Raw genomic sequence first — 14796 nt, 5'->3', positions numbered from 1 at the left:
AGGCGGGGAGCCTGGAGCGCCGCCGCTCCGCCATCCCTCCCCCGCGCGCCGGGCTCGCTTCTAGGCGGGCTGCGGCGGGAGCGCCGGGCGGTGCTGGGGCCAGATAAGGGGAGCGACGGGGCCGCCGCCCCCGGGCCGGGCGGGCCGGGGCTGGGGGCGGGTCGTGGGGGAAAGCGGGGCGGGGCGGGGCGGGGCGGCGAGCGCGCGGGCGGGCGGGCGGGCGGACGGTTGGGCGGTCGGGGGCGGGGGCGCGCAGAGGCGAGGAGGGCAGGCGGCGGGCTGGCGGCGGGGCGGGCGAGCTAGCTGTCCGCTTTGCGCCGCGGGCCCACGCCGCAGTGTGTTTTGTGGACGGCGTCTTCGCAGACAGCCGGGTGGAGCCCTGCCTGGCGCCCCGCAGCCTCGGACGCGATGTTCCGCCGGACCCTGAACCGTTTGGTGAGTACACTTGCGGCGGCTCCACGCGTTCCCCGGGTGGCCGCTCCTTCGCAGTCGCCTTGCGAGGGGACGAGTGGGACGCGCCGGCCCCCCCCTCCCCCGCCTCTGCGTTTTAACGGAAACCTGGCCCTCGGGGTGGCCTGGGTGGGGAGGCAGGTGGGGCTCTCTGCTGTCCCACCCCTGCTCCGGGACGGTTCAGCCGAGGTTCCCCGAGGCTCTGAGGAACTGTGCCTGCAGACTGGGGATCGCCTCTGAGTGGCGGACGCGCGGAACTCGGGGCGGGGGGCTCCCCGGGGCCGGGAGGTGGGGGGGGGGCTCACTTTCCCAATTAGTGGAAGATGGCGTTGAATTATCGGGGAGGAAGCTTTCTTTTGTTTCCTCCGCCACGAGCACGTGGAGGTAAACCTAGACCTGTCACTGAGGTTCAGAAGAAGAGCTCCGGGCTTGAGAGAGCCGGAGGCTAAACCAGGGCTCAGCCTCGCCCGGGATTCGGCCCGGCGGGGGGCCCCTGACCAGAGGCCGGGCAAACTTTGAGGACTCAGCCTCTAAGCTCACCTTGACGGTGAGAGAAAAATCCAGGGCTGTGGGCACGGTGGGCTGGCGCCAGCAGTGATGTGAGGCTGTGCCAGTCTTGCAGAGCCTGGAGCTGAAGCCTCGCAGAGCACCTTAGGCTCCAGACTTGGAATCCACCCGGCAGCGACCTTTTCCACTCCTCTAAGCCCCCCTCAACCCCAGAAAAGGGAATTGTATTTCTGTGGGGAAGTGTGGCACCAGGTTGAGGGGGAGCGATTTCTGGCTGCTATTGACTCTTTGGATTAACCTGTTTACTCAGAAGGTACTTTAAGAACTGAGCAAAGTAGAACAGTTTACTTCTAAGACGTTTGTAGTAACTTCCCTAATTTCTAGAAGAGGTGTCAGGGAATAGGATTTTATTTCTGCCAGGGATGTTAAAGCCTTCATCCTAAAATTTTGATTTCTTTTTTTTTCTGTAGTTAAGGGGAAAGAAGGCAGAGTGTTTCCCCCTTCCGTCTTAGGATAGACTTAAAAACTTGACAATTTGGTAACTTTGTGGAGTCATTTCTAATTAAATCATTGCTGACGTATTTTTTGTAGGTCAGATCAATTTGCTGTCATTTTTCCTCCTGTATTTGAAACTCACAAATGTCCCCTGCTTAATCACAGTGCATCTTCTTTTAGGATATCAGCATACTAATACTCTTAAGGTTTTGCTAAATGTTTATTTCTCTCAGAAACATGCAAACAAAGGTGGTGATTATTACCTGTGGCACTGAGCAGCAAAGATTGTGCACACCAAGGATCTTGAGAGCCATGGGAAATGGATTGTGTTGGATGCTTTGCTAAAGCAAGTGACTAAAATTTGTTGTCACATTTAGCCTAAGACTGTAAAAGAGCATTGTACCTCCTAGTTCTGTTTCACATAGATTCTCGTGATTTTGAAGTGTTGTTTTGGGGTGATAAAAAGGGAAAGGTGACAGGAAAGCTAATTGTAATGCTTAGCAAATGGGTAGTCTTTCCACATGACACTCATATGTTAGAAACTAACTAGTCTTCAGGTCATATTAAATTCATCAAGAAAAGATGCTAACATCCCCATTTTTTTAAGACTTTGGACATTTGGAATTAAGCAACCAGTGTTGATCCAAAAGCACTTCCCATTTGGTGTTCTTTTGCTCAGTGATCTGCGCTGTACCTGTAAAAAATTAAGCAGTGCTGGCCCACAAAGCTAGGGCATGCAGTAGAATTTGCAGCAGTTGTTGAGGTGCCAGCCTGCTGGTACTTTGCATCTCTCCCAAGATGTCTGCAGAGACTCACTTTTGCTCATGCTAAAGGGAGCTTTGACCTCATTGTTTCAGCTAAGATGTCCAGCTGTTCGAATTTTACTGCACAACCCTGACTGTGATAAGTCCTAGGAATTTGTTCCAGTGTCATAAGCTGGAAGGTTCTTAGGAGTTCTGTCTGAGCCCTAGGCCTAGAGAAAGGAATTAAACTGCAAATCATTGCACTGAATATACCATCAGAAGCTGTCAAAGTCCCACTGCTAAAAAATGACTAAGTTTGGGGACTAGGGTGGGAAAAATTTAAATCCTTTAGATTGGTAAACTCTGCTATTGTCATCTACAAGGAATGCACTCTTTAGTAGTGCACACATTTAAATTAAAGATTTAAATTAAAGATTTAACTGAAACCTTCAGACTTACACAGCCCACTAGATATAGTCCAAATTCTGTGTTATCCTTAACAGTTGTTTTAATATTTTAAAGACAGGGCTATGAATTCTTTTGAAATCAATTATGCTGTTTTGGCAGTCGTGTGCATCTGAAATTGACTTTGAATGTTACATAAATTATAGTAGCGTTGGTTATAGTTGCTAGTCATTAAACAGTAGAGGACCGCATATTAAAATGAAGCTTTCTTTGTATCTTAAACCTGGTATAGGAGGTCATAATCTTGTAGGAATCACATCATCTTCTGAATAGCTCAGTTATGTTTGTTGAGTCATTTTTAAATGTCATTTCTTTTTCCCAGCTCTTCTCTTTTTGAGCTAAAAGACATAGTGATTAATTGTACTTTCTAAAGACACAGCCCTGTCATTACATCTTTGCCACTAATAATTGTCCTTTCTGATAAATTCCAACTTTAAAATAAATTAAGGCAGTGTCTCATATAGTATAGGTGGCCTTAAACTCAGCAAGTGACCTTGAATTCCCGATACTTGCTTTCCAAGTGCTGGGTTGTAGGTGTTTTCTACAACTGTCAGTATCTGTTTCCTTTTGACAGCCTTTTTTGGGGGTTTGCTTGTTTGTTTGTTTTTAAAGAATTATTATTTATTTTTATGTACATGAGTACACTGTAGCTGTCTTCAGACACACCAGAAGGGGGCATCAGATCCCATTACATATGGTTGTGAGCCACCATGTGATTGCTGGGAATTGAACTCAGGACCTCTGGAAGAGCTGTCAGTACTCTTAACCATTGGCCATCTCTCTAGCCTCCTGTTTTTGGTTATTGAGATATATAGTTCCAGCCGTCCTGGAACTCACTCTGTAGAACAAGTTGGCCTTGAATTCACAGAGGACCATCAGCTTCTGTCTCTAGAGTCCTGGATCAAAGGCATGTGCCACAAAACCTACCTACTTATTTCTTTTTGTAGATAGTCTCCTCTGGCTTTGAACTCTCTCCATCCTGCTGCCTTAGCTAATGCTGGGATTACAGACAAGTGTCACTATGCCTAGGTTTGGACAGTCTGAGGTAGAAGATTAGGGGATTTGGTAGTACAGCATTTTGGGAGTTAGGCCTGTGGGTGTCTTAAGAGCACTGTTTGCTCCTAGTCAACATTTCCGTAAAAATAACAAAACATGTAATAATACTTTTGCCTATTCAATTATTTTGCTTCACAGGCAAATTTAAGTGGAAGTTTGGACTAGTTTAAATTTGAAATTTTAACATTTAATTTAACGGGTCATGGACTTGGATGTCATCCTATCTTTTAATAAATTTGTAGTGATTATAGGACTTTTATAGTCTTGTATTAAGTTTTGTAATCCATAGGCTTAAAGGCTTATTAACAGTCTGTCATAAATTTCTTCCCTTTAGTTTATTAAATTATTTTTTGCTAAAGATTCAAATAAAATTTCCTAATAAAGTAGATTAGGTGGTTTTGTTGAGTAGATGCTGTCAATTTCATTTGTTGGAGGGATATTTGACAGTACAGATAATTGATATTAAAGCTTAACAGTATTGTGGAAAACTCAAACTGCACTGGTTCTATAAAGAAAATGTCTTGCCAAAGAGTCTGGGAAAAATTAGGCTGCATCCAGAAGAATGAAAATTTTTAATAAGGCTAAAAATGAAAAATAAAAATTAACAAAATAGGTAGCTAATTTATTACTTTGAGTGCAGAGTAAGGGCACTTTAATAAAACAGTATATGTGGAGACAATTAATAAAGTAATTCAGGTAACTGCTTTTTTGTTTCAGGAGCAAGGTTTTTTGGCTTCCTTGTGAAATTATAAGGGTAATTACAGGTTTTTTTCTGTTTCATTTCCCTAATAAACTTGCCCTGACATTACTGAGTATCAAACATACTGGTTTTATGTTACTGGGTTTTGAAATCTGTGTGTATGGATTGCAATATTTTTGTATTCATATAGCTCTTAACACAGATCTATATACATGTTGGAATCTACCAGATAATTCTGACACTTGTGGGTCTGACAGTTGAACTGACCCCTACCCAAAGCAACCTTTTTACCATATTGCATTCATTTTAATTACCTATGAGTTTGTATGGGTTTCTAAACTAGCCTTTCTCCAGTGGGAAAAAACCCTAATGCTCTATGTGATAAAATTTCCCAGATATTTGTAGGAGAATCCACAATAGAGAAAGGCTGTTTTAGACTGAAAATAATTGGGGGGGGGGGGATAGCTTTTAACACCATGTTTGGTACTTAGTAGATGTATAATGAATAACTGTTAAAAATACAGCTTTTAAATGTTTCACATAGATGATAATCTTTACTTATGAGGAGTGATTAATAATAAACTCTGTCCACTATTGTTTGGAGTAATTAAAGAATGGGAAGTTCTAGTTCATGGGGGTGGAGGATATACCAATTAGCTGTTCTCTAAGAATTATAGTATATGCATCAAATGCTAAAGCTATACTGACCATAATATACTCTTCTGTAAGGTGGTTTAGCCATTTTATGGTATTGGGAGTATTGTTTCACTCAACAAATACTAAGCACCTCCTACTGACTCGATACTATGATAGATCCTGGGAGCAATGGAGACAAGGTGCCTATCCTGAAATGCTTTACTGTATTCATAACTATAGCTATAGATGGCATGATGACTGCACTTGTATACTTTGTGGTATCTCAAAAGAATTAATATTCATGAATAAGTTAATGTTATATAGTTATTATTAATGCTCTATACTTACTATTTGTCTTAATAAAAAAATAAATTATGCAACTTATTATTTTCCAGTGGCTTTGATGTCAGATAAAAATTAGGTTGCAATTTGATACCATTGGTATAATTGGGAAACTGTTTTTTTGAAAATAGTTGCTAGGTTGACCCTTTTGCAAAGAGAAACACCTATTTAGGAATGGTCTACTGAAACTTGGGGGGAAAAGATAAATTGGTAACTCTCTTTTCTCCTCTCCACCCTCCTCTCTCTTTGAAAGAGTCTTGTCAGGTAACCCTGGTTAGCCTATTCGCTATGTCCTTCTAGGCTAGTCTCAAACTTCTGAAATATTTCTTCCTGGGCCTCCCAAGTGCTGAAATTACAGGCATGTACCACCATGTCTGGCTTTAAATAACTCTTTATACAGATAGAAACAGATTTTTCTCCCAAAGTATTTCTTTATTGCTTTAAATAGTCTAAAACTGAGAGTGTTTTCTAAATGCCTTCAGTAAGCGTTTCTTATTTGTTGATTTTGTTTGTGTTATTGCTAATTTTCTTCCTTCACTTTTAAATTTATTTTTATTTTTCAGTGTATGAATGCTTTTCCCTCTCTATAGATACTGAGCCTGAATCTTCTGGAAAAGCAGTCAGAGTCTTTGGTGTGTGTGTAAAAATTTATTTTAATTTTTATGATGGTAAAACAATCTTATATGTAAATCTTCTATCCCAGAGCTTCCATCCAAGTGCTTGCAGAAAAGATACCTGTTAGACCCATTTCCAGATCAGGTATTATTCTTAAAGGTGAACCATCCTTTAGGCCTCTGCTCTCCTCTGCTCTAGTCCAGTCCAGTCTGGTCTGGTCCTGTTCTGTCCTTTCTTTTCTTCCCTCTCTTTCTTTCTACTTTGAGAGAAGATCTTACTATGTAACCTAGGGTGGCCTGGAAATTACTAGGTAGACCAGGCTAGCTTTTAAATCATACAGATTCACCTGTTTTCTGAGTGCTGGCATTAAAAGTATATGTCAGACTCCAATATTTTCCAATATTTTCTAAATTTTATTTTTATGGGTATGGGTGTCTTGCCTGTGTCTGTGTGTGCCTGGTGCCTGTGGAAGCCTGAAGGGGTATTGGACTACCCCTGGGGCAGTATGACCAGTGGCCCGTGGAAGAAACCCTTTGTCTTTATGATGTTTAAAGAATTAGCTTGATTTGCCAATTCGAATACTGGTTTGTTGAGTGGAAAAAGTCAAGGCTGGTTGCTTATCAACCATGGTTGATCGGTTCTTTCAAAGAGGGCAGACATATAAGATGCAAAATAAACACACTTTTTTTCTGATGGTGTTTGAGTTTCCTGTACATGTGTAGTGCTTTAAAACAGATAACTTCCGATGTATGAAATCCCTGAAATGGGATGCTTTCTCTGGTTGGAGGAAAGAAGGTTCTGACTTTTCCAAGATAATTGGGTGTGCTTCACAAGTTTATTTCTGCTCACTTAAGATTTATTTTCTCTCCTGATGTAAGTGAAGATCAGCAGTGATCATAAAGCAAATATCTTAGTGCAGCTGCAGCATATGATAACACTACTGCAGATTAATGATGAATGAGTGTTCAGCATTGCAGATATGGCACAGGATGCTCTATCCACATTGGCAGACAGCCCCTCTATTACTGCAGTGTATGGATGGATTGCCGGTTTGGCTGTCTTCTTAATTAGAAAAGATGTAGTTTTTGGATGGTGTTAGACTAATATCTGGTTTAGGAAGTTGATTTGTATTTTTAATGTACTGACTATCATTGATGTCATACCCTATACTTACAGTAGAATATGGGAGGGTTGAAGAGGTCTACCTGTTTCAAGCAGGTATCATTTGTTTCTTAGGCACCTCTAGTCCACATTATCTTGAAGTACTAATATGACAGTATCTTCCTAGTCCAGTCTTCTTCACCAATATATTCTTGAAAAAATTAAAACAGTGTTCTTGACAATGATTTTCCACTAGCGCAGGTAAACTGTAGATGTTCAGTAAGTACTTGTGCATTGTTTTGAACTGAATTAATAACACAAGCTGAGTCTAATTATCAGTTGAGAAAGTAGCCACTAAGAGGCCTCTGTGTTTTAGACTAGGTTTTTTAAAAAAGCTAAATATAGCAAAGGAAAATAATATCCTTTTCATTGGATAGTATGAGTCTTAGTTTGGGTTTCATTACTGTGAAGAGATACTGTGACCATGGCAACTCTTATAAAATAAAACATTTAATTGGGGCTAGTTTACAGTTTCAGAGGTTCAGTGCATTATCATCCTGGCAGGAAGCAAGGTAGCATCTGGATACACGTGGTGCTAGAGAAGGAGCTGTGTTCTACACTTTGATCTGAAGACAGTCAAAAGGAGACTGTCTCTTGGATGCAGTCAGGAAGAGGGACTCATCTGTACTGGGTGGAGCTTGAGGACTAAAGAAGACCTCAAAACCTGCCTATGCAGTGGCACATTTCCTTCAACAAGGGCACACCTATTCCAACAAGGACATACTTCCTAATAGTGCCCATGGGCCAAGAACATTCAAACCACCACAGTGCTACACTATTATTTTTAGTGAGGAAAAAAACCAATTATGCACTCCACTAAGTGGTCAGAAAAAGTGTGTCCTTTATTGAAACTTAATTTTTTCTATTCATCAGAAAGAGGACCTTTAAACCATTCGCTTTTCTTGGTATTTCATTAAACTGTAATGACTATACTATCTTCAGCTTATAAAATTCTAAGTACATTTGTATGCTTTTTTGTTAAGTACAGTTGATAACACGTTTTTAAAATTAAACTAACCATCAAATTTTGAAGACTAAATCTGCAGTGTTAACTCTAGCAGAGCTTTGTATTACTTTTGTTTGTTTTTGAGATTGAGTTGTCTTTATAGCTCAGATTGACCTGTACTCATTATTTAGTCCAAGCTGACCTCCAACTCTGAATCCTCCAGCTTTAGCTTCTTAAGTGATGTGATTATATGTGTGTGTGCATGTGTGTATGTGTGTGTGTATATATATGTATATATATATGCTACCATGCTCATCTGCTTTATGTCATTTTACTCACTGTGGTAAGTGTAATTTATTTGAATTCAGGATAATTCTTAGAATTTAGTACTAAGAATATAAAGTAGCAAAAAGGTAGAGCAGGCCAGGCATGGTGGTGCATGCCTACAAACCCAGTGATGGAAGGAGTTCTAGGATATAGCCTAGGCCATAGAAGACCCTGTCTCAAATATCCAAAACTAGTAGCATGGGAGAGAGGAAATGCAGGATTTTTCAGTTGTGTTGTGAAATAAATCCCAACCTTGTTTGAAGGGTGCAATGTGATATTGACATTGAAAGAAAATTACTTCCCAAGGTCAATAAGCTAATTAGCATTGGAGTTGATTGAGGCTGTGTCTGGTACTAATAGAAATCATACCTTTTCAATGCTTCCACAGCCATGCTTCCCAATAATGAGTCATTTCTTTTCATATTGTTGACAGCATTCCCTGTTTGTCACTTGCAGAAGAGCAACCTGCCGGTAGTAAATTGATACGCCCAGTGGGGGAGCCAGGAAGTATTGATGTTTCTGCCAGGTTAGCGTCAACACTTGCTGGTTTCCTCTCTGGAGTATCACCAAGTTCGTGGATTCTATTTGGACTTCTATAACTGCTCAGATCTCCATGTTCCATATATTTGTCCATGTTTCCAATATATATTTGCACTTTTCTCATATCTCATTCTCTATACGTCTTTGTTCATAGGCAGTAAATATAAAGATCCTCTTAGGCAATATAATTCCACATAGCAAGCACACTAATGAATAGCCCCTATATATAAATAAACATACACACACAAACACTCACACACACACACATAATACGTATATATATAGAGAGAAAGAAATTCTTAGGCTAATAAACTTAAAGCAATATTTATAAACATTATTTTATTTCAGGATGAATTTTGGGTTGAATAATCAAGGAAATCCCCAGAAGTCTATTTCTGGTTAGTCTCAAGTTTCATGGTATTTACTGTTGTAAAGAAAAAGTAACAATTTGCAGCAATCCTGTAGATCACCAGGGAGCAGGAGCCAGTAGGGAACTGTCACAAATAAATACCAGCTGGCTAGGAAAGATCTATAAGGTATACCTGTTGTGTGAGCATCGGGATGTCCTTTAAGCTTCACAATTAATCTGCTTTGTGGCAATGTGGATTAAGTTATCTGTAGTATAGTGCACAATTTAATTTACTTCAGCTCATTTTTCTTTTATTTTAAAGACTGGGGAGATGGCTCAGTGGACAAAAGCACTTGATTAGTGCCTGAACTCAGATCCTCAGAACCCACAAAAAAGCCAGATGTGGTAGTTCAAGAGTCTGTAATCCAGCCAGGTGTGGTGTCACAAGCCTTTAATTCCAGCATTTAGGAGGCAGGCAGATCTCTGAGTTGGAGGCCAGCCTGACAAGTTCCAGGATAGCCAGGGCTATACAGAGGAACGCTGTCTCAAAAACCAAACCAAATCAAACAAAAAGTCCATATTCTCATTGCAGCCCTCCCTACTGGGAGATTGGAGGCTGAGACAGGAGAATTTCTAGAAGTCTACTCACCAAAGCAGGAGTCCTTGTATTGAACAAGGTGAAGGTTGGCATTCAAAGGATAACCCCAACCCCTCTCTAACATTTGAAGGTTGACTCCCCCCACCTCCTTCTTCCCCCTCTCCCCCCTCCTCCCCTCTCCCCTCCCCCCTCACCTCTCTCTTCTCCCCCTTCCCCCCTCCCCCCTTTCCCCTTCTCTGCCCTCCCCCTCCCCCTCCCCTCCCCCTTCCCCTTTCCCCCTCCCCTCCCCCCTCCCCCTTTCCCCCTCCCCCCTCTCCCCTTCTCTGCCCTCTCCCCTTCTCTGCCCTCTCCCCTCCTCCCTCTTTCCCTCTCCCCTCCCCTCTCCCCTCCCCCTCTCCCCTCTCCCTCCTCACCCCTCTCCCCCTCTCCACCCTCTCCCCTTCTCCACCCTCTCCCCTTCTCTGCCCTCTCCTCCTCTCCCCTCCCCCCTCTCCCCTCCCCCTCTCCCCTCTCCCTCCTCACCCCTCTCCCCCTCCCCCTCTCCCCCTTCCCCCTCTTCCCTCTCTTCTCTCCCCACGCACTCATGCACGTGCGTGCGTGCGCAAACACACACACACACACACACACACACACACACACACACACACACACACACGATGGGGTTGATCTAGCCTCTCAAGTAACTAGAACTGTAGGTATGTGCTACCGTGCCTACTAGCTTAGGCTTCTTTTCTGAAAATGTTATGTGAGTCATGTTTTATTTGAGTACTCATGTTCTGTTAAGGGCTCTAGAGGATTATAAGGTACAAGCTCTGTTCTTGAGATGGAAGATAGAGATGTAAGATCAATCTTCATATGAAGCCAATAGTTCATTAGTATCTGATTGATACTGATTGATTGAGCCAGGGATGCATGTAGCCCAGGCTGATCTCAGACTCCTGAGTCCCCTGACTCCACCTTCTCAGTGTTGGGAATAGACATGCATCATCATGCTTTGCCTCTTAAGTGGCATGTGAAGCAGACACTTGGAAAGAGGCTCTTCACTTTAGTTGAACGATACTAATCAATTTCTCATAGTTCTACCCACATCACCAAATCAGTCTCTTCAAAATCTCTCCATAATATTATAATGAGGGCTAGACTTCAGCATACGAGTTTAGGAGGGAAGGGTCGCCAACATCTAGTCCATAACATAGCAGGAAGAGTACAACCTTGTTTTTCAGTGCTTTGTTTTCTATATAAAATATATAGTTTATAAAAGGTAATGATAAAACTGGTTATCAGGCAGCTTTAGGTTTCTATAATTACAAAATTGTCCATAAATATGTTTCTGAAATCCATGACTCCAGTGTACTACTCTTCTGATTTGGAACAGTAAAATGGGGCTGGAATGAAATTAACATTTCAGACAATAAATCACTACTTCATACAAAACTATGTGATCAGATACTTCAGTTGTGTGGCTTAAGTAGTGGGTAGATTCCTTCAGAAACTTCATAGGTCTAGGGTAGTGATTTATTATCTTGGGTGCTGGTGGTCATTTATTCTAATTTATTTATTTATGTATTTTTGTTTTATGTGTATGAGTATTTTGCCTGTGTGTATGTCTGCGTGTGTGTCTGTGAGTCTGTGTGCACGCATGCACACCCACAAACAAACATTCTCACCAGGTGCCCGTGGAGGGCAGAAGAGGGTGTTGGATTCCAGGAGTTACAGATGGTTATGAGCTACCATGTGGGTGCTGAGAATTGAACCCAGGTCCCCTGGAAGAGCAGCAGGCTCTCTTGATTGCTGAGACATCTCTTTAGCCCTGGTAGTCATTAATTTTAAAAACTGGGAGTCAGACTTTTGTTTAAGAACACATTCTTTAACATTTCTATTGCAGGTCCATTAGCTAACATGGCTATGAATAGGTATTCGGTATTCTAAGAGTAGAGCAGGAATAGTGATTTTTTTTTATGACCAATGTATCAAGACTGGTGCCTTTTTTCTCAAAACTGGCATTCTTGTCCAAGCCATATTTGCCTTTTTCATATTTGTTGATTTAATAGATAGTACTATTTCCTGTCTAGTGGTACTAGCAATAAATGGAGTAGCTGTCTTTTATACTCTATTTTTCCCTTTTTTCTGTTACCTCTGTGTGTGGGGGGGGCTGCTACACATATGCGTGCAGGTGTATATGAAGACCAGAGGTCGATATTGGATGTTATTCCTTAGGAGCCACCCATGTTTTTTAGAGCCAGGGTCTCTCACTGGGACCTAGGGCTCACCAAGCACATTAGGCTGGTAGGCTTCGTGGCCAGCTAGTGAGTTCCACCTGTCCCCTCTTCCTCAGCACTGAGATGTTCTACTACACCTGGCTTTTTTCTTGGGTGTTGGGAATCAAAGTGAAATTCTAGTGCTTGGATGGCAAGCAATTTTACTGGCTGAGCTACCTCTTAGCCTCTCTACCTTCCTTTTCATCCTCTTGAGTTACTCACTCTATCAGCAAACCCAGTAGTTTCTTCTACATCTGAAGGTACTTTTAATAGCTGCCCATTAAGCCAGGTGGCCTTTAATTCCAGCACTTGGGAGGCAGAGGCAGGCGGATTTCTGAGTTCGAGGCCAGCCTGGTCTACAGAGTGAGTTCCAGGACAGCCAGGGCTACACAGAGAAACCCTGTCTCGAAAAACCAAAAAAAAAAAAAAAAAAAAAAAAAAAAAAGTAGTAAAACTAATAGCTACCCATTTCTTTTTCATGACCAATACCATATCTAAGTTAGTGCTCTCATTTATCTGAACCACTACAGTAGATGATCTTACCCATATCTCTGCTATTCAGTTATCCTCTGTAAACACTAGAGGGATATTTTATAAATAAATACCTCAAGGCCTTCAGTGACTTTACACTGCTTCCTGGATTTGCTAGAATTGTTCTCACTGTTCTTTGCATTTCTCATTACCTTCTAAAAGTTGAGGTAGAGATATATTTCACATAAAAATTCAGCATTTGGAGTATACATTTAAGTGCTTTTTAGTATTGTCAAAATATTGTACAACCATCTAATTCCAATATATTTCTACCATTTCAAAACTGAACTCTGATTATCAGCCATTACTCCCAACTCTCTTCCCACATCCACCTCTACTATTCCCCAATCTACTTTTTCTCTATCAGATGTGCCAAATCCAGACATTTCATGTAATTGAAATGATATAACTAAGTTTTGTGTTGATACTTGTAATCCTAGCACTCAATAGGCTGAAGGAGGAGGTTGACATGTTTGAGCAAGCCCAGCTTCTATAGTGAGGGTTACGGTTAGGGGTTAGGGTTAGGGTTAGGTGTGCTCTCTTATAACTTTTTCTTTAGTATATTTTCAGTGCTCTATTACATCATGTATTATATATTTGTACTTTATTCTTTTTAGGCTGAATAACATTCCATCATAAGGGTATACCACATTTCATGTGTCTGTTCCTCAGCTAATGGGCATTTAACTTATTTCTACTTAATTCTTTGTATTTATTTGTATTTGTGTTCACATGTTTTCATTTCTGATGAGTATATAGGAATGGAATTTCTAGGTCATATTATAATTCTGTGTTTTAATTTTTAACAACTGTCAAATTGTTTCTTCTCACAGTTCTTTTCAAATAACTTGGGTTTTTTTTTGTTTGTTTTGTTTTTTTTTTTTTTTTGAGACAACACATCACTGTGTTTCTAGCTGACTTGGAAGTCAGTGTGTAGAAAGTTGACCTCAGAGTTGTGTTGATCTCTTTTCCTCTACCCTTAAAATGCTAGGATTAAAGGTGTGTACTACATTTGTCTTACATTTATTTTGTTTTGAGATGACATCTCACATTGCTCAGGTTGGCCTTGAACTCTTGATCTTGTTGTTTCTACCTCCCAAGTACTCACTACCACAACCAGCTTATATGATGTTTATTTTTAATAGCAATTAACAACATAAAACATAAAGTTTACTGACACAACTGTTAGGGTTTAGCATTGGCTAGTGAAACCTCTTAGCTCCTCATTTTCTCTTCCTTTATGGTTTATATTAGCAAATCTTGATAACGGATGGGAGTTGAGAAATGTGAGATGCAGAGATACGGAATTTGAGGCTCAGCTGTTTCACCTGTGTCCTTAGCTCATTCATCTGAGAAGAGTTTCTCAGTGATTTATATCTTAAATCCTTTCTCAGCTTTATAATTCTGTGCTTTGAATTTAGGAGTCTAGTCTTTGAATTTGACAGTCTAGGAGCATACTGTTTTTACTGGTTTTTGACTTTTTCACCTCTTCTTGCTTAAGATATTCAAATCTTGATTTCTCTTTGACTATACTCTGCACCAAATTTCAGTTTTTCCACCAGAAGTAATGAGTTGGAATTTTGAATGAGAAAATTAACAATTTTTAGAAAATACTGTTCATGGGCTTTTAATAGTTACACTTTTTCAGTTTTACCCCGCCTGAATGATTGGAAATGCCTTTGTTACTTCTCTGTTGTAATATCACACTCAGCCCTATTATATTACTTGCTTGGCAAACAATACTAATGAAAAAGAGTGTTTTACTGCTAGAATATTGTGGGCAGGCTTTCTAGAGAGCAAGACTACTGCAATTATTTCCAAAGAGATACTCATTTCTCTGCTCATGGAGAGTCAGCTGCAAAATGGTGGTTAGAGAGAGGCAGTTCTTGGATTGGCTCACTGAGTAGCAACTGCAAGGTTAAGTAGGTAACAGTAGGTATAAGTACACAGTAGAAAGTAAGTGGATGGTTTATTTATTCATATGCTTGAGAATTATTATTGGAGAATTGGATTCCATGGTTATTGTGATGTAATTCATACAAAATGATGGCCTCCAATAAGCAAGAGTCTCACTTCA

General features: G+C 41.0%; 1 protein-coding gene across 5 annotated transcripts in view; it reads left to right on the top strand.

Moving 5' to 3' along the window:
• Window positions 1–254: 254 nt before the first annotated feature.
• The window catches only part of Atp11c (ATPase phospholipid transporting 11C (ATP11C blood group)), a 168081-nt gene continuing 153539 nt past the window's right edge, over window positions 255–14796 (top strand). For 4 of the 5 annotated variants that reach the window (XM_034485607.2, XM_034485605.2, XM_076918632.1 and 1 more), the window contains exon 1: window positions 255–435. In XM_034485607.2, the coding sequence (XP_034341498.1) occupies window positions 409–435 (27 nt within the window). In that variant the 5' untranslated portion in view covers window positions 255–408. The remainder of the gene's footprint in view (window positions 436–14796) is intronic. The other variant, XM_076918630.1, reaches the window with a different exon arrangement.

The sequence above is a fragment of the Arvicanthis niloticus genome, chromosome X, assembly GCF_011762505.2.
Source record: "Arvicanthis niloticus isolate mArvNil1 chromosome X, mArvNil1.pat.X, whole genome shotgun sequence".
In the NCBI taxonomy this organism is placed as follows: Eukaryota; Metazoa; Chordata; class Mammalia; order Rodentia; family Muridae; genus Arvicanthis; species Arvicanthis niloticus.
This window is presented reverse-complemented; position numbering and strand designations above follow the sequence as displayed.